At 41.5% G+C, this 27,972-nt stretch overlaps 1 protein-coding gene across 2 annotated transcripts; it reads left to right on the plus strand.

Annotated features, from left to right (window-relative positions):
* Positions 1 to 27,971, plus strand: zbtb22b (zinc finger and BTB domain containing 22b). 2 transcript variants are annotated; one of them, XM_034160945.1, is made up of 5 exons: positions 1 to 224; positions 3,328 to 3,552; positions 10,980 to 11,708; positions 24,973 to 25,251; positions 26,270 to 27,971. In XM_034160945.1, the coding sequence occupies exons 2-5, from the start codon at positions 3,328 to 3,330 to the stop codon at positions 27,326 to 27,328; spliced, it is 2,292 nt and encodes a 763-aa protein (XP_034016836.1). In that variant the 5' UTR covers positions 1 to 224; the 3' UTR covers positions 27,329 to 27,971. The 2 variants fall into 2 exon arrangements, with proteins under 2 accessions (XP_034016836.1, XP_034016835.1); XM_034160944.1 differs by having other exon boundaries at positions 1 to 178.
* Position 27,972: the final 1 nt, after the last annotated feature.

Consider the following 27,972-nt stretch of genomic DNA (forward strand, 5'->3'; position numbering starts at 1 on the left):
AAGTCTGGCGCTGCTGTCTGGGATTCTTAAAGGCGACGCGCCGCTGGCTGCAGCAGACGAAGAGAACATTTAAAAAAGATGATTGTCCAAGTTGAGGCCGTGAGAAAAGCGGCAGGTCGAACTGCCACCTGCTCCCGCAGACGCTGGACTCCTCGGGGCTGCAGTGTCAACTGAAGTTGTGAGTCTGAATCGGCTTTTTGTTCGCGGCGCCTCGAAGCTAGCAGGTTAGCGTCGGGCTAACTGTGACGGCTTTTAAAATATGATTAAAAATGTTTTTCACGGCGAGGACGGGTTCTGTTTCAGTCAGCCGCTTTTGTAGCCTAAACGTGTTTGCTGTCCAGCTGTGGATTTTCTCTCGTGCCAGTGTAAACAAGTGGCGTGTCGTCGTGCTGCACGAGGACATTTTTAGTTTGTTTTCGTCATAGAGGTTGTGTGTGACGTAACAACTCTGACACGATCACCCGTCGTAACCTGTAACAACCAACCACATATAAATACGTTATGCTGCAGCTAAGATTTACAGACCTTATTGATTATATTTATTGATTAAATGATGGAGACTTTGATCATTTGATACTTACTTTGGACTTTATGTTAAAACATTTCAAATCCGCATCCTAATTAGTATATTTGCATGTATTGCTGTTTGTGTCACCATAATATGCATATATTTATGCTGTAAGGTGTAAATTATAAAGCATTCTTCAATAATAGCTGTTTAAAAAAAATCTCATAATCATTAATATGCAAATACTTGCCACAGACAATCTTCAAATCAAATCAGCTCATCTATTCTCCAGGGGCATCTATGGTGTACATCTCAAGTGTTTGTCATGTATTGTTAATGGGTTGTTGTGTTTACAAGAGATTGCTTCTTCCTCATTAATATGCAAATACAAATTTAGCATAATCCTCAAATCAAATCAGCTCATCTACTCGCCAGGGGTATTTATGGTGTAAGTGTCAAGTGTCTGTCATGTACTATTAATGAATTGTGTTTACAAGAGACATTACTTCTTCCTCATTAATATGCAGATATATTCATCAAACAGTCTTAAAATCGAATGAGCTCCTCTACTCCCCAGGAGGTACTTACACATTATTTATTCTCACACGGAGGTGGCAGCAGTTCAAAACTGAAATATAAATATTCAGAGAGTCCACAATGGAGCTGCACATTCATTTCGGACATGTTTGGCACCAGTTACACTTTCTAATGCAGCTTCAAATGTATGAGAAGGATGGGCTCGCTGGGCTTTGAACCACAGACCTTCTTGCTTGGAGGAGGTTTCTGCAGCACAGTGCTAATATGTGGCTTAATCTCATTCCGTGTGTTCTCAGACTATCTGGATTCATGTGCATATCCTCCGCAAGTTGCATTCGGTTTGGCTCTTGATTGGTAACCATGTACCAGACCTACAGTCCAGCCTCATCTCTAGAGAATAACCTCCTCTCTCTGCACCTTCTGGTGTTTTTTTTTTTTTTTAAAGTCCCCATCTGGTTTATTCTTGGTGTTGAAAAAATTTAAAAGCGAGGTAAAACAGATTGTCTCTCATTTAGCCAGAGTAAATTCAGAACTTTTTTTTTTTTTTTTTTACAAACATTTAGGGCCAGTTTAAAATGTACAATAAGAGAAGGCCTCGTTAAAGTTAGATAAACTAGTTTACATTATTGGTAATGGAATATAATAAATGAGTTGAAGCTGTTTTATACCAGTTAAAGCTGAAATGGAGCAAATCCTCATATTTGAGAAGATGCAATTAATGAAAATTCAGCATTTATTCTTGATACATGACACTTTGTTGTTATTCACAACTGTAATTTGTGTTTGTCAGGAGGAATTCACTCCTGACAAACCCTTGTATCTAAAAGCTCAAAGAACTGTAAAATTCTCAAAAGTGAAATTTTGATACATTAATACTGGGAGGTCAAAGTTCTGTGCCCCCCCCCCCCCCAAAAAAACTCCATTAATTTCTGACATTTATAAAAGCCTTTTATTTTTTTTATGAAATTTGAGTTTCAAGTAGGAAATGTACCACAAGCCCTGAAATGCTGCCATCGCCCATTAGATGGCGACAAAAATTGCTCAAATGTGCAGCAAGGTCTCGACTGTATTCATTTAAGTTAACTTGTAGTGAAAATAAGATGGGCTGACAACCAAAAATCGACTTAAAGTTGTGTTTTTTGCTCTTATGGCCAACTTTCTTACTTGTGGGGTCTTAAATTCAGAACAATTTCAAAGTTGTTATTTGCTGTTATGCTAATGTTTGTCCTTATAAATCAGTGATGCCTTTTAGGATTTAACCCACAAAAAAAACACACACAATCCAAGCAGCAGTGACATGGTGGAGTCATGTGATGATATTATTTGTTACCTCCGCCAAGGAGGTTATGTTTTTGGTCGGGTTTGTTTGTTTGTTTTTCTGTCTGTCTGTCTGTTTGTCAGCAGGATAACTCAAAAAGTTTTGAATGGATTTTGATGAAATTTTGTGGAGTGGTTGGAAATGACAAGAGGAACAAGTGATAAAATTTTAGTGGTGCTCCGGATCACGATCCGGATCCCGATGCCAATGCGTTAGCATGTCTATGGCATTTTCAATGTTAAAAGTTAGCATTAAGCAGTTGCAGCTGTTATGACGTTTGGGTGCATTTGTTTTCAAATTCTAATGTTTCTTAAATTTATTTTTACCTCTGCCAAGGAGGTTGGAAATGACAAGAGGAACAAGTGATTAAATTTTAGTGGTGATCCGGATCCCGATGCTAACGTGTTAGCATGTCTATGGCATTTTCAGTTTTAAAAGTTAGCATTAAGCAGTTGCAGCTGTCATCACTTTCGGGTGCATTTGTTTTCAAATTGTAATATTTCTTAAATTTATTTTTGTTTATATATTAATAATCTAATGCTTATTATATACAATTTTAGAGAAAGAGACAAAAAGAAATAGATCACTGTGCCAAGGAGGGAATCTCTTTAGGGTCAGTGACCCTATGGCCTTGTTTAGAGAAGTGTTTCATGAATGTTAAAAAAAAATTAATATATTTGCAGTTTAGTTGAATAATAAATTGAATTTTGTCTCATTTGTTTTTGTCTATAAGCACATGCAATATCAATATCAGTGCCTCCTCCAAGCGCTAAGGATACATGCTATCCAGTCACAGCAGATGAAACTTTTTTTACTATTGAGCAAACATCACTGTTAGACTTTTTTAGGTTCAATGATTCCACGGCGTGTAGATGTTATGGCGTCAGTGACCCCATGGCCTTGGCGGAGATTTGCACTCTCTGAGTGCTTCTAGTTTTATTTTATTTTTGGGGGGTGTGTCCAGATGCAGTCCCTGCCAGCAGAAGTGGGCAGCAGCTCAGCTCCCGGTGATGCAGGCGGCTCGGTGGTGCAGGTGTGCTTTCCCGGTGCTCAGGCCTCAGTCCTGGACAGCCTGAACCGGCAGAGAGAAGACGGCCAGCTCTGCGACCTCTCCATCCACGTCCAGGGACAAGTCTTCAAGGCGCACCGCTGCGTCCTAGCCGCCTCCTCACCGTACTTCCATGACCAGGTTATTTATTTGTGTCTTTTTTTTTTTTTTTCATTTTATATATAGCGCCAAATCACAACAAAGTTGCCTCAAGGCGCTTCACACAAGTAAGGTCCAACCTTACCAACCCCTGTCCTCATTTATTATTAAAGCTTGTGCAATTAAACAGTTTGCAAAACAAAAAAATTTATCAATCAATCAATCAATCAATTTTTTTATATAGCGCCAAAACACAACAAACAGTTGCCCCAAGGCGCTTTATATTGTAAGGCAAGGCCATACAATAATTATGTAAAACCCCAACGGTCAAAACAACCCCCTGTGAGCAAGCACTTGGCTACAGTGGGAAGGAAAAACTCCCTTTTAACAGGAAGAAACCTCCAGCAGAACCAGGCTCAGGGAGGGGCAGTCTTCTGCTGGGACTGGTTGGGCTGAGGGAGAGAATCAGGAAAAAGACATGCTGTGGAAGAGAGCAGAGATCGATCACTAATGATTAAATGCAGAGTGGTGCATACAGAGCAAAAAGAGAAAGAAACAGTGCATCAGCAGTCTACGTCTATAGCAGCATAACTAAGGGATGGTTCAGGGTCACCTGATCCAGCCCTAACTATAAGCTTTAGCAAAAAGGAAAGTTTTAAGCCTAATCTTAAAAGTAGAGAGGGTGTCTGTCTCCCTGATCTGAATTGGGAGCTGATTCCACAGGAGAGGAGCCTGAAAGCTGAAGGCTCTGCCTCCCATTCTACTCTTACAAACCCTAGGAACTACAAGTAAGCCTGCAGTCTGAGAGCGAAGCGCTCTATTGGGGTGATATGGTACTACGAGGTCCCTAAGATAAGATGGGACCTGATTATTCAAAACCTTATAAGTAAGAAGAAGAATTTTAAATTCTATTCTAGAATTAACAGGAAATAAATGCATGAATTAGTTTTTCAGCATCACTCTGAGACAAGACCTTTCTGATTTTAGAGATATTGCGTAAATGCAAAAAAGCAGTCCTACATATTTGTTTAATATCCGCTTTGAATGACATATCCTGATCAAAAATGACTCCAAGATTTCTCACAGTATTACTAGAGGTCAGGGTAATGCCATCCAGAGTAAGGATGGCATTGTTTCTAAGATTTGTGGGGCCAAGTACAATAACTTCAGTTTTATCTGAGTTTAAAAGCAGGAAATTAGAGGTCATCCATGTCTTTATGTCTGTAAGACAATCCTGCAGTTTAGCTAATTGGTGTGTGTCCTCTGGCTTCATGGATAGATAAAGCTGGGTATCATCTGCGTAACAATGAAAATTTAAGCAATACCGTCTAATAATACTGCCTAAGGGAAGCATGTATAAAGTGAATAAAATTGGTCCTAGCACAGAACCTTGTGCGACTCCATAATTAACTTTAGTCTGTGAAGAAGATTCCCCATTTACATGAACAAATTGTAATCTATTAGACAAATATGATTCAAACCACTGCAGCGCAGTGCCTTTAATACCTATGGCATGCTCTAATCTCTGTAATAAAATTTTATGGTCAACAGTATCAAAAGCAGCACTGAGGTCTAACAGAACAAGCACAGAGATGAGTCCACTGTCCGAGGCCATAAGAAGATCATTTGTAACCTTCACTAATGCTGTTTCTGTACTATGATGAATTCTAAAACCTGACTGAAACTCTTCAAATAGACCATTCCTCTGCAGATGATCAGTTAGCTGTTTTACAACTACCCTTTCAAGAATTTTTGAGAGAAAAGGAAGGTTGGAGATTGGCCTATAATTAGCTAAGATAGCTGGGTCAAGCGATGGCTTTTTAAGTAATGGTTTAATTACTGCCACCTTAAAAGCCTGTGGTACATAGCCAACTAACAAAGATAGATTGATCATTTGTTTATTATTATTATATCGAACAAAATCCGAGAGGTCTGTTTTTTTTATGCAACCTTGTACAAAATCCAAAACCACATTTGTGTCTTTTGATGAAGTGAACAATTGGCTATGTAATTAACGATTCAGCGTGCACTGTGATCATCTGCCATCTGCTGCTGCGGTTATCAGTTACTCTGCTGAAACGACCTGTAGGATTAGTCCCCATGGGGGCACCAGCAGCCCAATTAGTATGCAAATGTATGCACCAAACAACCCTAAAATCTGTTCAGCTCATCTGCAGCCTCATTGACATCCATATGTCAGCATATCTCAGAGTTTATCAGAAAATTTAAAATGCTCAAATGTTGTTGTTCGAACAATGAATGTTTTTTTTTCCATTTCTGTACAAAAGTAAGAAATTATAAAGTTACAAACTTAATTTCTGAAAACCTTTGAGTATTTGTTTTGCCAAAACAGTTTGTTATGACAACACAAAGAAAGGTGCTGATTTATTTTTCATCATATCAGGTGTTTGTAGCTATTTTAAAATAATTTTTTAGGTACATTTATTTAGGATCCTAATCTATCATATTAAGCAGGGCTGGAGTGGGGAAATTTTTCAGGCCAGGCATTTTTAACCAAGACCAGGCCACTACCAGGTATCGAAGGGGAAAAAAATTAAGCCTGCTGTGACAGTTTTTTTTTTTTTTTTTGGTCCCTTAACCGATCATTGTGCACCAGGAGACACATACATTTTAACACTATAAGAAGCATTATGAAAAGTTCTCCCGAAATACAGTTATCATAGGCTTATCAAAAGTACGATCTATTGACAGTAGGTCACATTACTTTTTAGACATAATAAGCCATCATTTCATTCAGCCTTGTTACTTAAATTTAGAAATAGAAATTATATAAAAACATTTGTTATAGAAATACTGTAGGCTATACTATAAATAATATATCATTACTTGTGTGATACAATTCATCATATAAAGCAAGAAATGACTGGATGACTGGATACAAAGGTTGAACTTTTGAAACTGCAATACACAAAAAGGCCACAAGATGGAGACGGTTGTCTATCACTACAAGCTACAAGTAACATCAAGGATTTCTTTTATTACCAATTTGTGTTGCTAATCAACTTAGAGAATGACTCTCACTTTAAAGTAAAATGTTAGGTATGTGAAATTATGCCAGGACTTGGGAAAATACATTTTAGACAGGGACGCCGTTACACCACGCCACCGCACCGCAGACTGTGCAAAACAGCATACTTCGTATGACCGATGCACGACCGTCACACAAATAGAATAAAGAATAAAGAAACAACCTGGCGGCGGCAGCATGGTAGCTAGCCATGCACACAATTTGCACAGGTTACATTGCTAGGCTAGGTTACGTGACTGGCAGAGTTAGCACGAACGAAAATAATATCCAACCTTAATTCATATCTGAGTGACCCAGTTAGACAGGACTTTACTTCTGATCAGAAGATCAGAATGTCTCTCTCACACACAGATGTCTGATTTATGAACAAGTTAGGTTGCTGTTCATCAATTAATAGCTGAAGTTAACCTTCACTTACCATCATGGCCATAGTGGTCCCCGCCTCGTCCACCTGTTGAACTTCTTTTCTGCCACTTGCTGAGGCTGCCTGCCGCAGATGGGGATGCTCCGCGTCTACGGCGCAAACATGTCTGTTATTTTAAGGCATTTTGCAGCATCTGCCTGAAGGGCTACTCTCTTCTGATCCCTGGCTCTTTCAGCGCCACCTTTTCTCTTCTTGCCACCATCCATATCGCTCATTATCGCTCTGTCCGGCACTGGCGCACTGTGTAGCCCAACCGAGGTCCGAGATGGAGGGGTAATTGGCCTGCCCCTCACCTCATTGGTCCACAGTCAATCATGACTAAAGGGCCAATCTACCAGTTTATGCACCAATAGGAGGGTTTATATACCGGTATCCAGTGTTGCCACAGTTACTTTGAAAAAGTAATCCAATTACTGATTACTCAATTGTAAAAGTAACTAAGTTAGATTACTAGTTACTTTTTAGTTACTTTCCCCAGCTGCCCACAACAACCCTCTGCCACCTCAACATGACAATGATACTTGTTTTGCCAAAACTCACTTTATAGTCACCTTTTCTTGACTTCAATGAAAATATATACTTGTTTTATAAAAAGTAAAATAAAGACCTCTTTCTTGACCTCATATTTAACTGTTGACAGCACTGTAACAGTAAAACTTGTCATTTCTAACCTACATTGTTAATAAATGTAACTATTAAATTCTTTCTAACATTTTTGTAACATTTAAATTTTCTCTAAACATTTTACTTGTCGAAATTATTATTATTTTAAGTAGTATTAGTAGTTGTAGTAAAAAAAAAAAAAAAAAAAGGCTTCAAAACTGGACCTTTAATCTAGGGGTGTTGTGGGGGAGGGGGGCACATCCTTGCCCCACGCCCCCATTCTATCTGGATTCGCCCCTGCTTTGGCGTTTGAGCACAAAGAATGGATAACATTTATTTATGCAGAAAACAGGACCAGATTTACAGGTAAAGTTTTATTGTGTTTTCACATCATGTGGTCCTCAGAAAGAGAGTTTAGGTGAATTTGAGTGGAAAATAGTGTTAGTTGTTGACGCGTCGCGGAGGATCAGCTGTTTTTAACGTGCAGATACGGAACGGCTCACAATTCTAAATAAAGGAGAAAAAAGCATAAAATGTCTTTGTAAAGCTCAGTGCAGGTGTGCTGTTATCACCGCGCTTTAAGAGGTGAGGACGAGTCGTAGCTGCTACAAAAAAAAAAAAAAAAACGCGGATGAAAAGCTCACAGCTCGCTAAAAAAAAAAAAAAATCCGCAGGCCAGTAGGCCATCAGGCCAGCGGGCAAATGCCCGGTGTGCAATACTATCAGTCCAGCGGTGATATTAAGGTACGCAATCCTCTTTGTGTTGCCGTAATTTAAACCCATTTAAATGCTTCACTTACAGCCTGAATCCAAAATGGATGAAATTTATTTTTTTCCTCAAAATTGTACACACAACACCCCATAATGACAGTATGAAAAAAGTTTTTATTTTTTTATTTTTGCAAATTTATATATAAAAAAAAAGAAATCACACGTCCATAAGTATTCACAGCCTTTGCCATGAAGCTTAAAATTGAGCTCATGTGCATTCTGTTTCCTCTGATCATCCTTGAGATGTTTCTACAGCTTAATTGGAGTCCACCTGGGGTAAATTCAGTTGATTGGACATGATTTGGAAAGACACACACACCTGTCTACATATAAGGTCCCGCAGTTGACAGTGCATGTTAGAGCACAAACCAAGCATGAAGTCAAAGAAATTGTCTGTAGACCTCCAAGACAGGATTGTCTCAAGGCACAAATCTGAGGAAGGGTACAGAAACATTTCTGCTGCTTTGATGGTCCCAATGAGCACAGTGGCCTCCATCATATGTAAATGGAAGAAGATCAGATCCACAAGGTCTTTTCTGAACTGAGCAGTCGGGGGAGAACGGCCTTACCTTAGTCAGGGAGGTGACCAAGAACCCGATGGTCACTCTATCAGAGTTCCAGCATTCCTCTGTGGAGAGAAGAAAACATTTCAGAAGGACAACAATCCACCATTCAATCAGCCAGTCTATATGGTAGAGTGGCCAGACAGAAGCCACTCCTTAGTAAAAGGCACATGGCAGCCCACCTGGAGTTTGCCAAAAGGCACCTGAAGGACTCTCAGACCATGAGAAACAAAATTCTCTGGTCTGCTGAGACAAAGGTTGAACTCTTTGCATGAATGTCAGGCATCATGTTTGGAGGAAACCAGGCACCATCCCTACAGTGAAGCGTGGTGGTGGCAGCATCATGCTGTGGGGATGTTTTTCAGCAGCAGGAACTGGGAGACTAGTCAGGATTGATGGAAAGATAAATGCAGCAATGTACAGAGACATCCTGGATGAAAACCTGCTCCAGAGCGCTCTTGACCTCAGACTGAGATGACGGTTCATTTTTCAGCAGGACAATGACCCTAAGCACACAGCCAAAATATCAAAGGAGTGGGTTCAGGACAACTCTGTGAGTGTCCTTGATTGGCCCAGTCAGAGTCCAGACCTGAATCTGATTGAACATCTCTGGAGTGAAAATGGCTGTGCACCGACGCTCCCCATCCAACCTGATGGAGCTTGAGAGGTGCTGCAAAGAGGAATGGACAAAACTGCCCAAAAATAGGTGCACCAAGCTTGTGGCACCATAATCAAGAAGCCCTGAGGCTGTAATTGTTGCCAAAGGTGCATCAGCAAAGTACTGAACAAAGGCTGTGAATACTTATGTACATGTGATTTCTTAGTTTTTTTCATTTTTATGAATTTGCAAATAAAAAACTTTTTTCATGTTGTCATTATGGAGTATTATATGTAGATTTTTTGGTGGAAAATTAATTTATTCCATTTTGGAACAAGGCTGTAACATAAAATGTGGCAAAAGTGAAGTGCAGTGAATACTTTCTGGATGTGCTTTATACAAGTATATATATTATGGGGCATTTCTGCATAATAGCTGTTAGAAAAAATGTTATGCTCATTAATATACAAATATATGAACCAACATAACCCTAAAATGTAATCATCTCATTTACTCTTCAAGAGTTTAACTTAAAGGTTATTATGGTTCTATGCAAAAGTCTGTTACCAATAAATGGCTTCACACAACCATTAACCATGAGCGAACAAAAAGGTTTTGTGTTTCAGTCACATTCTCTGAAAAATGGCCAAAAAATCAGAAATTTTGCCAGTGTATGTAAACCTATATTATTATTATTATTATTATTATTATTTTTTTTTTATTAACAGTAACATCTGTTCAGAATAAAAAACAGGTTCATGGCCCAATGCGTGATTTCACAAAGATGACAAGCGTGACAATAATCATATAACTGATCCACATGATGACACCCTAAAATTGTTCACCCAAAACAATCCTGTTTCAAAGATCGTTTGTTCTTTAGTACTTGGTGCCGTCATGTGTTCGTAATTACACTCAAAAATATAAACGCAACACTTTTGGTTTTGCTCCCATTTTGTATGAGATGAACTCAAAGATCTAAAGCTTTTTCTACATACACAATATCACCATTTCCCTCAAATATTGTTCACAAACCAGTCTAAATCTGTGATAGTGAGCACTTCTCCTTTGCTGAGATAATCCATCCCACCTCACAGGTGGGCCATATCAAGATGCTGATTAGACACCATGATTAGTGAACAGGTGTGCCTTAGACTGTCCACAATAAAAGGCCACTCTGAAAGGTGCAGTTTTGTTTTATTGGGGGGGGATACCAGTCAGTATCTGGTGTGACCACCATTTGCCTCATGCAGTGCAACACATCTCCTTCGCATCATCCATGAAGAGAACACCTCTCCAACGTGCCAAACGCCAGCGAATGTGAGCATTTGCCCACTCAAGTTGGTCAGTAGATTTACTGTCGAGGTTGCGCGCAACGGTGCAGTAAGATGCAGAAGAGAAGGTGATGAGGACGAGGAGTGAGGAAATTTGTCCTTACAGATGTTCTCTGTCCACCTCCAGGTCCTACTAAAGAACATGTCGACTGTCTCCATCCCGGCAGTGATGGACCCGCTGGCGTTTGAGAGCGTGCTGAGCTGCGCCTACACGGGTCAACTCCGAATGCTGCGCGATGACATCGTCAACTACCTCACAGTGGGCAGCGTCCTGCAGATGTGGCACATCGTGGATAAGTGTACGGAGCTGCTCAAAGAGAGCCGGGCTTCAGCGGGGGGCGGGGGAGGTGGCAGCGTGCTGGACGCTGCCAACGCTGGCGGAGGTTCAGCTAACCTGAGGTGTAGCAGCAGCAACAGTGATGGCGGCTCAGGTGACGCTGTGGCTGTCAGTGAAGGCAAAGATGGGGATCAAGCCCAGGTCGCGGAGTCCCAAGAACCTCATCGTGCCCCCCAGCCCCCCAGCCGGCCGTCAGTGAGCGAGAGTCAGTCTCCAAGCAGCACCAACTACTTCAGCCCCAGGGACGGGAGCGCTTTTGGAGGAAGAGGTGCCGCAGTGGCCGGGCCTTCTGCCGATGACGGAGGGCAGAGCAACACGCCCAGCTACTGCACGCCGTCCGGAGGAGAGGAGGCCTTTCTGGTGGAGGAAGAAGAGGAGGAAATAGAGGAAGAAGAAGAGGAGGAGGTGTTGTACCATCAAAGAAAAAGGGGAAGAGGAGAAGGAAGTGGAAGGAGGAAGAAAATTATGCCGGAGCAAGGAGTCGGCGTCAGCGATAGCTTTGGCGTGTCGTCGTATCAGGTGAGCGAAGAGCCGTGACACCTTTAAGAATGTTTTTTTTTTTTTTTTTTTTTTAAAGACAAAATGATCCATTTTTACACCCCGTTTACTAGTTCTTGTTTTTAGTTTGTGTGTTTTGTAAAATGAGTCAAAAATATTTTCAAACTAACACCTTCATCAAATCAGATCTGCTCGTTAGTCTGCATCTAAAAAGGAGTGATCACACCTTATGAGAGCTGTTGCACCAAGTGGACTGACATGAATCATGGCTCCAACATGAGAAATGTCAACTGAAACAAAGGAGAGGATTATCAAACTCTTAAAAGAGGGTAAATCATCACGCAATGTTGCAAAAGATGTTGGTTGTTCAGTTAGCTGTGTCTAAACTCTGGACCAAATACAAACAACATGGGAAGGTTGTTAAAGGCAAACATACTGGTAGACCAAGGAAGACATCAAAGCGTCAAGACAGAAAACTTAAAGCAATATGTCTCAAAAATCGAAAATGCATAACAAAACAAATGAGGAACGGATGGGAGGAAACTGGAGTCAACGTCTGTGACCGAACTGTAAGAAACCGCCTAAAGGAAATGGGATTTACATACAGAAAAGCTAAACAAAAGCCATCATTAACACCTAAACAGAAAAAAACAAGCTTGAAATGGGCTAAGGAAAAGCAATCGTGGACTGTGGATGACTCGATGAAAGTCATATTCAGTGATGAATCTCAAATCTGCATTGGGCAAGGTGATGATGCTGGAACTTTTGTTTGGTGCCGTTCCAATGACATTTATAAAGATGACTGCCTGAAGAGAACATGTAAATTTCCACAGTCATTGATGATATGGGGCTGCATGTCAGGTAAAGGCACTGGGGAGATGGCTGTCATTACATCATCAATAAATGCACAAGTTTACATTGATATTTTGGACACTTTGCTTATCCCATCAATTGAAAGGATGTTTGGGGATGATGAAATCATTTTTCAAGATGATAATGCATCTTGCCATAGAGCAAAAACTGTGAAAACATTCCTTGCAAAAAGACACATAGGGTCAATGTCATGGCCTGCAAATAGTCCGGATCTTAATCCAGTTGAAAATCTTTGGAAGTTGAAGAAAATGGTCCATGACAAGGCTCCAACCTGCAAAGCTGATCTGGCAACAGCAATCAGAGAAAGTTGGAGCCAGATTGATGAAGAGTACTCTTTGTCACTCATTAAGTCCATACCTCAGAGACTGCAAGCTGTTATAAAAGCCAGAGGTGGTGCAACAAAATACTAGTGATGTGTTGGAGCGTTCTTTTGTTTTTCATGATTCCATATTTTTTTCCTCAGAATTGAGTGATTCCATATTTTTTCCCTCTGCTTGGTGTAAAAAAGTAACCGTTACTGACTGCCACAATTTTTTTTCCTGATTTATTATAGTGTTTCTTAAAGCCAGAAAGTTGCCATTTGAAATGACTTTAGTTTTGTGTCATGTCTGTGATCTGCTTTTTTTTCTACAAAATTAAACAACTGAATGAACATCCTCCGAGGCCGGTGATTCCATAATTTTTGCCAGGGGTTGTAGTATGCAGACATGGTAATGTCATCTGTGATGGCATACAAAAGTGAATTGATCCTAAGCAGAATCTCGTCAGTATTATGTTGTTATGTATTTTTATCTAGTCTGAAAGAAATTATCTAGTCTCTAGTCTGAAAGCATTATGAAGTTAACTAGTTCTTTGAATGTTGAGATTTTAATTGCCTAGTCTTTGAGCCCAATCAAAAACAAACTAAATCAATAAAGTTTTTTGCATGAGTTAGCTATATTTGTAAACTATTGTGTTGTTATATTCTGTATATACTCCTACAGGATGGTACAACATGCCATACTGCATGAGATCACAAGAGAAATTTAACAGCTGTTTCAAGTCAAAATTTAATCCAAATAATGCACCAAAATGCACCACAGGGCACTTAAATTCTTAAAATTTCCTGAGGGGGGTCCCCCCCTTTTCCGCTTCACCATGAATAGTTGCTGTCTTTTAATTTACCAAGACTTTGGATTGCTGTCTTTTTTTTTTTCATCCTAAGCATCCATGTTACAGATACCTGATGAAATTTTCATGTGAATAGCACCTTTACAAATATATTTACTAAGAAAAATGGTGATGTGTTCAATACTTATTTTACACACTGTGTGTGTGTGTGTGTGTGTATGTGTATATATATATATATATATATATATATATCCCCAAAAATATGCAACATTTTATCAGCAAAGAAAATGGTCAAAGCATATGTCTAGGAAATAAATTTATGGCTGGATAGAAAGCTGAAAGGTTGAAGTTTTTCATACCAATGTCAACATTGGCCATGCATTTTGTCAGTCTCTTAGACAACATGTTCAATGTAGGCTCCGTGTTGGCCAATTACGGCCTGCACACGCTTTGGGGAAAGTGTCCTGAGGAATGTTTCGGATTTCTCGGCAGATGTTTTCCTTCAATGCATCGATGCTTGGCATCAACATAAACTTCAGGGTCTCTGCAAGTAAAAAAGAAACATAAGTGATTAAGTTTGTAGCATTTAATGGTCAAACCGAGTGTTTTAAATGTATATATTTTTTTGGGACACCCTATATATATATATATATATATATATATATATATATATATATATATATATATATATATATATATACAAACAATTCCGATGAAGTTATGAAGTTGGGACTTCGTGTAAAATGTAAATAAAAACAGAATACAATGATTTGCAAATCCTCTTCAACCTATATTCAGTTGAATACACCACAAAGACAAGATATTTAATCTTCAAACTGATAAACTTTATTGTTTTTGTGCAAATATTTGCTCATTTTGAAATGGATGCCTGCAACACATTTCAAAAAAGCTGGGACAGTGGTATGTTTACCACTGTGTTACATCACCTTTCCTTCTAACAACACTCAATAGCTTTTGGGTACTGAGGACACTAACTGTGAGTCTCAAGATTAGGTATAAAAGGAGCATCCCCAAAGGCTCAGCCGTTCATATGCAAAGATGGGGCGAGGATCACCACTTTGTGAACAACTGTGTGAAAAAATAGTCCAACAGTTTAAGAACAATATTTCTCAATGTTCAGTTGCAAGGAATTTATGGATTCCATCATCTACAGTCCATAATGTAATCAGAAGATTCAGAGAATCCGCCACCATGCTTCACTGTAGGGATGGTGCCTGGTTGCCTCCAAACATGACACCTGGCATTCACACCAAAGCGTTCAATCTTTGTCTCATCAGACCAGAGAATTTTGTTTCTCATGGTCTGAGAGTCCTTCAGGTGCCTTTTGGCAAACTGCAGGTGGGCTTCCATGTGCCTTTTAATAAGGAGTGGCTTCCATCTGGTCACTCTACCATATAAGCCTGATTGGTGGATTGCTGCAGAGATGGTTGTCCTTCTGGAAGGTTCTCCTCTCTTCAGAGGGATGCTGGAGGTCTGACACAGTGACCATCAGGTTCTTGGTCACCTCCCTGACTAAGGCCTTCTCCCACGATGGCTCAGTTCAGACGGGCGGCCAGCTCCAGGAAGAGTCCTGGTGGATCCGAACTTCTTCTATGTACGGATGATGGAGGCCACTGTGCTCATTGAGACTTTCAAAGCAGCAGAAATGTTTCTGTACCCTTCCCCAGATTTGTGCTTTGAGATAATCTTGTGTTAGTCTTCCTTTGACTTCATGCTTGGTTTGTGCTCTGACATGCACTGTCAGCTGTGGGAACTTATATGTAGACAGGTGTGTGTGTCTTTCTAAATCATGTCCACTCAACTGAAATTTACCCCAGGTGGACTCCAGTTAAGCTGTAGAAACATTTCAAGAATAATCAGTGGAAGCAGGATGCCCCTGAGCTCAATTTTTAGTTTCATGGCAAATGCTGTGAATACTCATGTACACGTGATGTCTTATTTATTTTTAATAAATTTTCAAAAATCTAAAAAAAACAAACAAAACAAAAAAACTTTTTTTCACATTGTAATTATGGGGTACTGTGTGTAGAATTTTGAGGGGGGGGGGGAAAGGAAAAAATTAATCCATTTTGTAATAAGGCTGTAACATAACAAAATGTGGAATAAGTGAAGCACTGTATGTATAATATGAATACTAGTTTATTCCAGTGACATTAAGGTGAAAATGAATGAAAGAGAAGAGCATAGAGCAGTGAAAGTGTGTTGTAACTGGACATTGTCTTGATCAACAGAGGGCAGTGAAATTGCATTTGTGGGTAAACTGCATTTATGTGTACAGGGGATAATGTAGTTGAGATGTGGAGAGGTGCTCTGTGTAATGTGTGTGTGTGTGTGGGGGGGGGGGGGGGGGGGAGTAATGATTTTTATTCAAAAACGGCATTTGTTCAACAAGCTTTGACTTTAACGGGTTCCTCTTCTTACACACAACCTCTCCATCCTTTGAAAACACACGCTCACAGGGAACAGACAACATAGAAGTACATAAAAACTGAAAGTATAAATGAGTTGGAGTAAAGTGTTCTGTGTGTATTCCAGTAACTGAGTGGATCCTCTGCTCTGTGTATGTGTGCTTCAGTCATGCATTTTTGGACTTCCACGATGCATTTGTTGTGCAATTATGCGTTTTCCTGCACTACTCTACAGTGACATCCAAGTGGCACCACAGTTACACTTTATGTAAAGAAATAATGAAATGCCAACAAAATCTACAGCACTTTGAGCATGCCAGCGGAGGTGGAAGGTCCCTGCCCTTCACTGGCTGCTGGAAGTCTTGCTGTTGGAGGTGATGGTGTCTGTACTCTTGAGGTAATAGATGGACACTCAGCAGTGAGACTCATCGGCCCTGGATGGACTCAGAAAGCCAAGTGATTTGAAGCGTTGTTCCAGGAGAGTGGGCACAGTTTATTATTGCTGGTACAGATTATGTTCTCCCTCAACTTTTGATATATTAGTTCTGCAAGTTTCTTGGCCCTATCAGATGTTTTTAAAGGGATTTTTTCTGCAATGGCAAACTCCAACATTTTCAACATGGGGAATTGCTTTTGAGGCAGACACCCTCTTTTCCTCAGATAGTTCATTAAATGGGGTAAGCATACCTACATGCTCCTCAACTAAGATCTCTGCAGAATTCAGCATAGTGACTTCTGTGTGGAGGGAAGCCATGGCTGCACTCACTGCCTCTCTTTCTGCATGCAGCCACTCCGACATGTGGAATGTGCCGTTCCAGCGTGGATCCACTTCTTTTATTAGCTTATGTGCAGGTCGTCCCAGGTGCACCTGCATCTGCAGAAGCCTTTACTTTACACAGAACATAGTTTGTCTCCCTAATATTTGAATTGTCAGTCACACATTAAACAGAATAAAAAGGTATCACATGCAACACCAATTATAACACAACATACCTTAGGGCCCCTTCACACATAGTACGAATAAATACAACTCAGGGCGACTCACGGCAAAACAGCTCGTATGAGCGAATCATGAGAACATCGTGCCGACGAGCAGGCATGCACGATCCTGGTGCAACGGTTCATACATGCAACGGTGTATTTCACGCATGAACACAGTGCGAGCAGCTGCATCACATCACGTTGCTGATGTGGAGAACAATAAAATAAAAACCAGCTGTATAATTAGTGAATATCACTGGGTTGATATAAATAATACATAAAAGGGGACGCAATACAGAACCCTGCGGTTAAATAACTCTGGATAAAAAAAGTCACTCACAGGATTCAAACCCATAAGCTCTGATTTCATACAGAAACTTTTCCACTGCCCTACTATCGCTGGCCTGTAATCAGTGTGGAAAAGTGCTTGAAATCAACAGAGACATGGAGGAGGTGCACTGTGAAAGATGTGTGCACCTCCTTTGTGCATATGAGGACAGGTGTCCTCATATATTTCCACATGAGGACAGCATGCAGAGACACACGCCTCACGGAGGAATGTTGTCAGTTCATGTCCTTCCAAACACGGAACGTGTACTCAAGCTGGGACGTCCAGGAGCAGAGATCTTTACAGCTGTGGCTGTGAGCGGACCCCCCCTCCGTTCAGTGCCCAGAGCAACGTGTCACTCTGTGTTATGTGGTCATTGATTTTCATTATTTGTTATGTAATTGCGTATGTAGGTATTGTCGTAATTATTTATATAACTGTCCTGGTGGTGGTTTCTGTGTTTGGAACGTGTGCACTGAGCCGTCATCCAGCTGGCAGTGTGCTGTGATCAGCTGACAGGCCCCTTCCTGTGCTGTGTGCGATCAGACGTCACTGTCTGGTCCCAGTGTGATCAGATCTGTACATACATATAAGCATTTTATGCAAGTGTGCTCCCCCCGAAACGCCAGATGTGTTGGGGCGAGCCGGGGGGGTGTGACACACACGCACAAGTGCGAGACTCGTGCATCACGTGTGTGGCTTTTTGCAACTCCACACTCGGAGGGACACTAAGACAAATTTCACATCCAGCTTGGCAGTGATCGTCTGCTGACTGTTGTCGTGTTAATAGTGCTGTTAGATATATTTCTGTGTTCAATTATGGTTTTCTTTATTTGTTTTCTGTACTTGTTTGGTATTAAGATAGTTATTTCTTTTAGGGTTACACTTTTAGTTTCATTCTTATTCTCATTTTCTTTTGTTCTCTCTTGGTATGTGCATGTAGAACTGGATTTAAGCAATTTGTACTACTTAGGATAAGGAGAGTTAGGTTACAATTATAAATCATATGTCGCCCATTATTGCACAGGCCTGGGGCAGGGGGATGGACCTCCCTTGAATGTCCACAGGGGCCAGTAAGAGAAGGATTTTGCAAAATAAGGTCCGCCTCTGTCATGCATATGTAATCCTGTATAAAAACTGCTTGTATCCATTGTTCTGGGTTCTGTAAGAGCGGATCTTGTCTGTAAGAGAAGTTCTTGCAGGGCCCAGGCCTGATTATTTTTGCTGTGACTTTGATTAAATTTAAAAGTGCAGAATAGTTTGAGTTTGTACTTTGTAAGGGTCAGTATTACAGAAAGAACTGGGGGAAGAATTAATAGTGCGAATGGCCACACATTTTCTAAGTGCCAAACGAGCAGTGTTAGATGTTCGTGTGTGTCAGCTGGAATTTGGCCGACACCTGACGCGAGAGGGTTCGATGGGCTCTCACAGTGCTCACTCTTTCAGCCACTGGTGTGCACAAATAGTTGTAGCAACAGGTGTACAAGGCGTTAGAGGCAGCTATGATTTTACATGTTTGCATATGATTCTTGCTTCATGCGCACTTCATGCGCAATTTGACTAAATTCGCACTATGTATGAAGGGGCCCTTAGCAGTGGTACTGCATTTGAAAACATTTACTGTTTTTCTTGCCCTTACCCACAGTCCTGAGGTTTCTTTCTTTACTATCAGGTTGATAAGGTGCAACGCACACAGCATGTCTCAAACTCAGCTTCTTGCCACAGTCATTTTTGGTGCTGCATCAGTTACCAGACACATGTGTCTGATTCCCCACTCCTCCACAATGGCACATTAGCTAACTTATAAATCATGGAGGGGTCTGACTTTTTCATCTTAGGTGCATTTCCACTGTGAGAGACATAATCTAAAAAAAATTCCAGAAATCACAATGTATAATTTTTTAATAATTTATTTGTATGTTACTGCTGCAAATAAATATTTGAACACCTGTGAAAATCAATGTTAATATTTGGTACAGTAGTCTTTGTTTGCAATTACAGAGGTCAAATGTTTCCTGTAGTTTTTCACCAGGTTTGCACATACTGCAGCAGGGATTTTGGTCCACTCTTCCATACAGATCTTCTCCAAATCTTTCAGGTTTGGAGTTTCAGCTCCCTCCAAGATTTTCTATTGAGTTCAGGTCTGGAGACTGGCCAGGCCACTCCAGGACCTTGAAATGCTTCTTACGGAGCCCCTCCTTAGTTGCCCTGGCTGTGTGTTTGGGGTCATTGTCATGCTGGAAGACCCAGCCATGACCCATCTTCAATGCTGTTAGTGAGGGAAGGAGGTTGTTTGCCAAGATCTCACAATACATGACCCCATCCATCCTCCCTTCAATACTATGCAGTCGTCCTGTCCCCTTTGCAGAAGAGCACCCCCAGAGTATGATGTTTCCACCCCCGTGCTTCACGGTTGGGATGGTTTTCTTGGGTTTGTTCTCATCCTCTAAACATGGTAAGTGGAGTTGATTCCAAAAAGCTCTATTTTGGTCTCATCTGACCACATGACCTCCCATGCCTCCTCTGGATCATCCAGATGGTCACTGGTGAACTTCACACGGGCCTGGACATGTGCTGGCTTGAGCAGGGGGACCTTGCTGCCCTGCAGGATTTTAAACCATGACAGCATCATGTGTTACTAATGTAATCTTTGTGACTGTGGTCCCAGCTCTCTTCAGGTCATTGACCAGGTCCTCCTGTGTAGTTCTGAGCTTTCTCAGACTCATCCTTACCCCACAAAGTGAGATCTTGCATGGAATGCCAGACCGAGGGAGATTGACAGTCATCTTGTGTTTCTTCCACTTTGTAATAAATAATCATAACAGTTGTTGTCTTCTACCAAGCTGCTTGCCTGTTGTCCTGTAGTCCATCCCAGCCTTGTGAGGGTCTACAGTTTTGTCCCTGGTGTCCTTAGACAGCTCTTTGGTCTTGGCTATGGTGGACAGGTTGGAGTGTGATTGATTGAGTGTGTGAACAGGTGTCTTTTATACAGGTAACAAGTTCAAACAGATGCAATTAATACAGGTAAAGAGTGCAGAATAAGAGGGCTTCTTAAAGAAAAATTAACAGGTCTGTGTGAGCCAGAATTCTTGATGGTTGGTAGGTGTTCAAATACTTATTTGCAGCAGTAACATACAAATAAATTATTAAAAAATCATACATTGTAATTTCCGGAATTTTTTTTTTTTTTTTTTTAAGATTATGTCTCTCACAGTGGACATGCACCTAAGATGAAAATTTCAGACCCCTCCATGATTTCTAAGTGGGAGAACTTGCAAAATCACAGGGTGTTCAAATACTTATTTTCCTCACTGTAATTGAGCTGTGTGGGAATCTGGGAAATGATGCACTCCTAGCGATCTGAGTGATTGCTTCAGAGGAAAAAGCAAGACATGCAGAGGAAATGTGGAATGTAGTCCAATGGTCCTGGGCTGGAACACCTGTTTACAGGTACCAGAAGGTGGTCGACTCCATGCAACACAGATGTGAAGCAGTTCTCAGAAACAGTGGTTATACAACTAAATATTAGAAGAACTCTAGCAGCCCCCTGACACCCTTGCTTGTGTGCCTGGAAGACGTCAAGGCTTGGTTGGCTCAAAATTTTCTTAGCTTAAATGAGAACAAAACCGAGGGATGGTGTTTGGGCCCAGTGTTGGTTCCACAGTTCGATTAGACCTGGGCCCTCTCAGTCAACACATGAAGCCCACAGCCACCAACCTTGGCGTCATTATGGACTCTGATCTTAAACTGGACAGGCAGGTCAAGGCGGTTGTTAAATCCAGCTTTTATCAGCTTCGTCTTTTAACCAAAATTAAATCAATTTATCCTTTTCTGACTTGGAGCGCGTCATGCATGCTTTTATTTCTTCACACCTGGACTACTGCAATTCACTTTTTTTATGGAATTAATCAAAATACACTGCTGCACTCCTCTTAACTGGGAGCAAAAAACATGAACATATTACACCTATTCTTGCGTCTTTGCACTGGCTCCCTGTTAATTTTAGAATTGATTTTAAAATTTTATTATTTGTTTTTTAAAGTTTTAAAGCTTTAAATGGACTGGCCCCACAATATATTGTAGACCTCCTCCAAATTTACTCCCCAGCGTGTGCTCTGAGGTCTGAGGGCCAGCTCCAACTTGTGGTGCCTAGGACGAGACTTAAGACCAGGGGGGACAGGGCCTTCTCTGTGGCTGGGCCCAGACTCTGGAACGCTCTGCCTCTCCACGTTCGAACAGCCCCCACAATGGAGTGTTTTAAGTCTCGTCTGAAGACCCACTTTTATTCTCTGGCTTTTAGCTCTGCATGAGTTGTATGGTCCTCTGTTGTCTTTGGCCTAGTGTTTTATTTATTTATTGTTTTCTTGTTTTTATGTTTATTTATTTATTAGTATCTGAGTGGGTTTATTGTTTTGTATAGTTGTATAATAATTTTTATGTGCAGCACTTTGGAAACTGTTCTGTTGTTTAAATGTGCTATATAAATAAAGTGGATTGATTGGATATTAGTTCAGTGATTCACAGGAAAGATAAATCTTCAAGCATTTTTCAGTTTATACAGTAAATGTTTGAGTTTGTACAGTGCATCTAGAAAGTATTCACAGTGCTTTACTTTTTCCACATACAGTTGTATGCAAAAATTTGGGCACCCCTGATCATTTTCATGATTTTCCTTTATAAATCATTGTCTAGATCAGACGTTTCAGTTAAACATAACATATATGCAGACGAACACACTGATATTTGAGAAGTGAAATTAAGTTTCTAGTATTTAAAGAAAGTGCAATAATTATTTAAATAAAAAAATTAGGCAGGTGCATAAATTTTGGCACCCTTGTCATTTTATGGATTTGAATACATTTAGCACTCATTATTGGATCACAAAATTTGTTTGGTAAGCTCATTGACCTTTGACCTCTTTACACAGGTGAATCCCATCATGAGAGGGTATTTAAGGTGGTCATTTACAAATGTTTCTCTGCTTTGCATCTCTTCTAATGAGTGGCAGCATGGGAGCCTCTAAACAACTCTCAGATGACCTGAAAACAAAGATTGTTCAACATCATGGTTTAGGGGAAGGATACAAAAAACTATCTGAGATTTCAGCTGTCAGTTTCCACTGTGAGGAACATAGTGAGGTAATGGAAGACCACAGGCACAGTACTAGTTAAGGTCCGAAGTGGCAGGCCAAGAAAAATCTCAGATAAGCTGAAGCGAAGGATGGTGAGAACAGTCATAGTCAACCCACAGACCTGCTCCAAAGACCTACAACATGATCTTGCTGCAGATAGTGTCTCGATGCATCGTCCAACTATACAGTGCACTTTGCACAAGGAGATGTTGTAATGCAGAGGAAGCCTTTTTTGTGTACATGCCACAAACAGAGATGCTTGAGGTATGCTAAAGCACATTTGGACAAGCCAGCTTCATTTTGGAATAAGGTGCTGTGGACTGATGAAACTAAAATTGAGTTATTTGGACATAACAAGGGGCAGTATACATGGCTGAAAAAGAACACAGCATTCGAAGAAAAACACTTGCTACCTACAGTAAAACTTAGAGGAGGTTCCATCATGCTGTGGGGCTGTGTGGCCAGTGCAGGTACTGGGAAGCTTGTTAAAGTTGACGGTCACATGGATTCCAGTCAATGTCAGCAGATTCTTGAGAACAATGTTCATGAATCAGTGACAAAGTTGAAGTTCCGCCGGGGCTGGAGCTTTCAACAACACAACGACCCTAAACACTACTCAAATCTACTAAGGCATTCATGCAGAGGAACAAGTACAACGTTCTGGAATGGCCATCTCAGTCCCCAGATATGAATATTATTGAAAATCTGTGGTGTGATTTTAAGCGGGCTGTCCGTGCTCGGAAACCAACAAACCTGAGATGTTTTGTAAAGAAGAATGGTTCAAAATACCTTCAACCAGAATCCAGACTCTCGTTGGAAGCTGTAGAAAGTGTTTAGAGGCTGTTATTTCTGCAAAAGGAGGATCTACTAATTATTGATGTATTTTTTCTGTTGGGGTGCCCAAATTTAGGCACCTGCCTAATTTTGTTTAAAGAATTATTGGACACTTTCTGTAAATCCTATAAATTTCATTTCACTTCTCAAATATCACTGTTTGTCTGCTATATGATATATTTAACTGAAATTTCTGATCCAAACAACCAATGATTTATAAAGGAAAATCATGAAAATTATCAAGGGTGCTTAAACATTTACATACCACTGTAGATGACTAAATAGCTACTACATCTTAACTAGTGACATTCCATAAACGATGCCCTGCATCATTGGTATGTCATCTCTGAAGTGCAAGTTTTTGTGATGTTTTTACATACTCTGTAACAGGAAACAATAAATGAGTGTACATGTTCCCATGCAACAAGCCCAAACTGAGCAATCAGGGGAGAAGGGCCTTAGTCAGGGAGGTGACCAAGAACCTGATGGTCACTCTGTCAGAGCTCCAGCATTCCTCTGTGGAGAGAAGAGAACCTTCCAAAAGAACAACCAACTCTGCAGCAATCCACCAATCAGGCCTGTACGGTAGAGTGGCCAGACAGAAGCCACTTCTTAGTAAAAGGCACATAGCAGCCCACCTGGAGTTTGCCAAAAGGCACCTGAAGGACTCTGACCATGAGAAACAAAATTCTCTGGACTGATGAGACAAAGATTGAACTCTTTGGCGTGAATGCCAGGTGTCATGTTTGGAGGAAACCAGGCACCATCCCTACAATGAAGCATGGTGGTGGCAGGAACTGGAAGACTAGTCAGGATTGAGGGAAAGATGAATACAGCAATGCACAGAGACATCCTGGATGAAAACCTGCTCCAGAACGCTTTTGACCTCAAACTGGGGTGAAGGTTCATCTTTCAACTGGGCAGTGACCCTAAGCACACAGCCAGGATATCAAAGAGTGGCTTCAGGACAACTCTGTAAATGCCCTTGAGTGACCCCGTCAGAGCCCAGTCCTGAATTTGAGTGAACATCTCTGGAGAGATCTGAAAATGGCTGTGCACTGACGCTCCCCATCCAACCTGATGGAGCTTGAGAGGTGCTGCAAAGAGGAATGGACAAACCTGCCCAAAGATAGGTGCACCAAGCTTGTGGCATCATATTGAAGAAGATTTGAGGCTATAATTGCTGCCAAAGGAGCATCAACAAAGTACTGAGCAAAGGATTTGAATACTTGTGATTTGAATACATGTGATTTCTTAGTATTTTACTTTCAATAGATTTCAAAAACCTTTTTTTCATGTTGTCATTATGGGGTGTTGTGAGTAGAATTTCGAGGAAAAAAGAAATTTATTCAATCTTGGAATAAGTCTGTAACATGACAAAATGTGGAAAAAGTGAAGCGCTGTGAATACTTAATGGATGCACTGTAAAAAAAAAAAAAAAAAAAAAAAACACAACAAAAACCCTTAAATACCCAATTTCACTTTTGGGATTAATAAAATATTTCTGATTTGAAATTTACCCCTAATTTTCGATTATTGTGATTCAGAAATAATTTTAGTTGTTTCTGTCTTTGTAATGTGAAATATCACAACATGCAGGATGGCGAGGACACCGCGGTGCCACTACAGAAGCGTCCCACCTACATCCAGCCCAGCATCATGCCGCGTAAACAGTGGGTGGTGGTGAAAAGTGAACGCATAGAGGACGATGACCTCATTGTAGTGTCTGGGGAGGAGGGAGGAGAAGAGGAGGAGGATGATGAAGAGAGGGAGCTGGAGCTGTCCAGGGAGAAGGACAGGACAGATTTTAACATCTCCAATGTCAGGAGCCTTTCAGCGGAGCTGGCAGGCCGCTCTGAAAGTGAGATGGATGCACAGGTGAGCCACAACATAAATAAAAGTCAAATTAAATTATGCTCTGAAGCCCAGCATCGGGTTTGCAAATTTTCTTTTTAAAATAATTGCCAAAATTACACCATTTATTATTGCTAGAAACTGTATAAAAAAATATCAGGTTTTCAATTTTCTTAGGCTTCTTGAATGAACCATGGTCACTGAAAGCTTCCGTATTTCACCAAATAACTTTATTCTACGAGTTTCATTTAATAATCCACCAAAAATAAACCTTATGCACGATCCAGATTCAGTCAAAAACCAAAAATTCTGTCCTCATCTGTTTAACATTGAAGCTCTGAATGACTCAGCTGAGACCAAAAGTAAAAAGTAAGTCCCTTCGGCTGCTCCCTTGTTTGCACGCGGAGTCGCCACAGCAAATCCAAGGTGGATCTGCATGTTGAATTGGCACAGGTTTTACGCCAGATGCCCTTCCTGACGCAACTCCACATTACATGGAGAAATGTGGCAGGGGTGGGATTTGAACCCAGAACCTTCTGCACTGAAACCAAGCGCATTAACCACTTGGCCACCACCCCTGCAGCTGAGACCAAAAGTCTCGGCACAAAACTTCAGTGAACCTTTGAGCTGCAGGCTGATGGAGAAGAGGGTAAGAATGGAGAGAAACCATCAAGAGAAAGTAGAGTAGAAAAAGAAACGTAGTACTATATAATATATGTACAGCGTGTGAGGACTTTTTTACTCCAATACCAGTAACAAGTGTGGTCATGGAGTGTGTTTAATTATTCATAATAAATTCTCAATTAAAATTTGTTATTATTATTAAAGATTGATGACATTATACCTGTTATTCTGCACAAAAGACGGTTTTGTATTCTGTCTCCTTGAAGCCACGGCTGCTGATTCCATAGAGGTGCAGGACTTGCATGTGTTGTGAAAAATTTGCTGTTTGGGGTTCAGAAGGTTAATTAGTGATGAAGATAATTAGTTTTACTCTGCATGTTTTTAAAGTCATACCCAAATGTTCCCTTTCTGTCTTCAGATGGACTACTGCCAATCCTCAGAAGACTACCTCAAGTACGAAGGAAACTTAATGGACCAGACTTTAGCTCAGCACCTCCACGACAGCGCCACAGGTCAAAGCCAGAGCGCTAACCGTGCCATGTCGGCACTGCTGGGTCAGGTTCAGTCTGCGGCGGCCGCCCGCGCTCAGCTCTTCCCTCTGGACATGCAGGGGAACCAGATCCTGCTCTACAGCCAGGCGTCTGGACTCGGCCTGGACGCCGCCTCAGCTCCTCTGGGAATGACGGGTGGGATGGTTGGAGGTGGATCTTTCAAAAGTCCCACCATGGAGCATGGCGCCGTGCACTTATCGGTGCAGAGTGGTTTGGCAGCAGATGGGATGGAAGCTGCAGGGATCAGCGGCAGTGCTGGCACCAGCAGCAGCAGCGGCGGCAACACGGGAGGTTCTGGGAAGGTGTTCATGTGCCACTGCGGCAAGACGTTCACCCACAAGAGCATGAGGGACCGCCACATTAACATGCACCTGGACCTGAGGCCGTTCCATTGTCCAGTGTGCGCCAAGAAGTTCAAAATGAAGCATCACCTCACCGAGCACATGAAGACGCACACGGGTCTGAAACCGTACGACTGCCCCGGCTGCGGCAAGAAGTTCATGTGGCGAGACAGCTTCATGAGGCACCGCTCGCACTGTGACAGGCGCAGCGGAGCGAGAGACGGCAGAGAGGGCGGGTGCAGCGGCGAGGGAGGGAGGAGAGGAGGCGAGGATGGATCTGATTTGATGGCTGCATCACACCTCCTGCTGTCTGCCAGCGAGGGAGGTCAGGGCGGCGTTCTGGGAGGAGCAGGAGGTGGGGGCGTTTCATCAACGCATCTGTCTGGCGCTGTTAGTGCACAGCATCCAGTTGCTGGAAGTAGCAGCAGCAGCTCTGTAGTGAGCGGCGGCGCCGGCAGCGTGCTCTTAGGGGTCATCTCTCAGAGTGCAGGTCAGGGGTCGGGGATGTTCGCTGATATGGGTTTGGGTCGGAGTGTGTGCGATGATGACGTCTGTGAAGTCGGTGACCACGACAGCGTGGCTTAAACGTGCGTTTGCAAAAGCGGGCGCCGCTTTTCAGAGAGCTGCCGTGTTTCTGGTTACTGCTGTTTGTCAAAATGTTGTAAATGTGGAAGAACAGCGGCGCGGCGTTAAAACACTGCCAACCATCTACACGAGATGCAAAAACCAATGATCGAAAAGTAATTGGAACTGTGACTGTGATTAATCTGCTGATTGGTTTTTGTGATCGTTTCTATTAATAATACTCGGCTAGTACCCATAAGGCACTAAGGGCTACGGTAAACTGACATTTGACCCCAGTGACGTCAACCTTCACCCATCTGATTGACCTCTGCATGACCTCGCGGAGGCAAATTCGGTTGAAATTGAGGAATTGGACAACAGACAGATAGAACCTTTGACTCCACGATTGACATTTGATGAATTTGACCAAGTCCAGTGTAACAGTATACCTCCCCCCCACTCCACCCCACCCTGGATATCTTACCCACTCCCACTGAAAGGCAGCATTCCTTCAGGGCAGCACTGATTAAAGCTTACCCAAACCTTGGCAAGGCCCAGTCAGGATAGAGCAACCTTTAAACTCTAGTTCTCACGGATTTCTTATGGTCCCAGATGAGGCAGATTGATCGATGTTGGTATTCTTTCTGTATCCATCTACAATAGTT

The sequence above is a fragment of the Thalassophryne amazonica genome, chromosome 20 (assembly GCF_902500255.1).
Source record: "Thalassophryne amazonica chromosome 20, fThaAma1.1, whole genome shotgun sequence".
In the NCBI taxonomy this organism is placed as follows: domain Eukaryota; kingdom Metazoa; phylum Chordata; class Actinopteri; order Batrachoidiformes; family Batrachoididae; genus Thalassophryne; species Thalassophryne amazonica.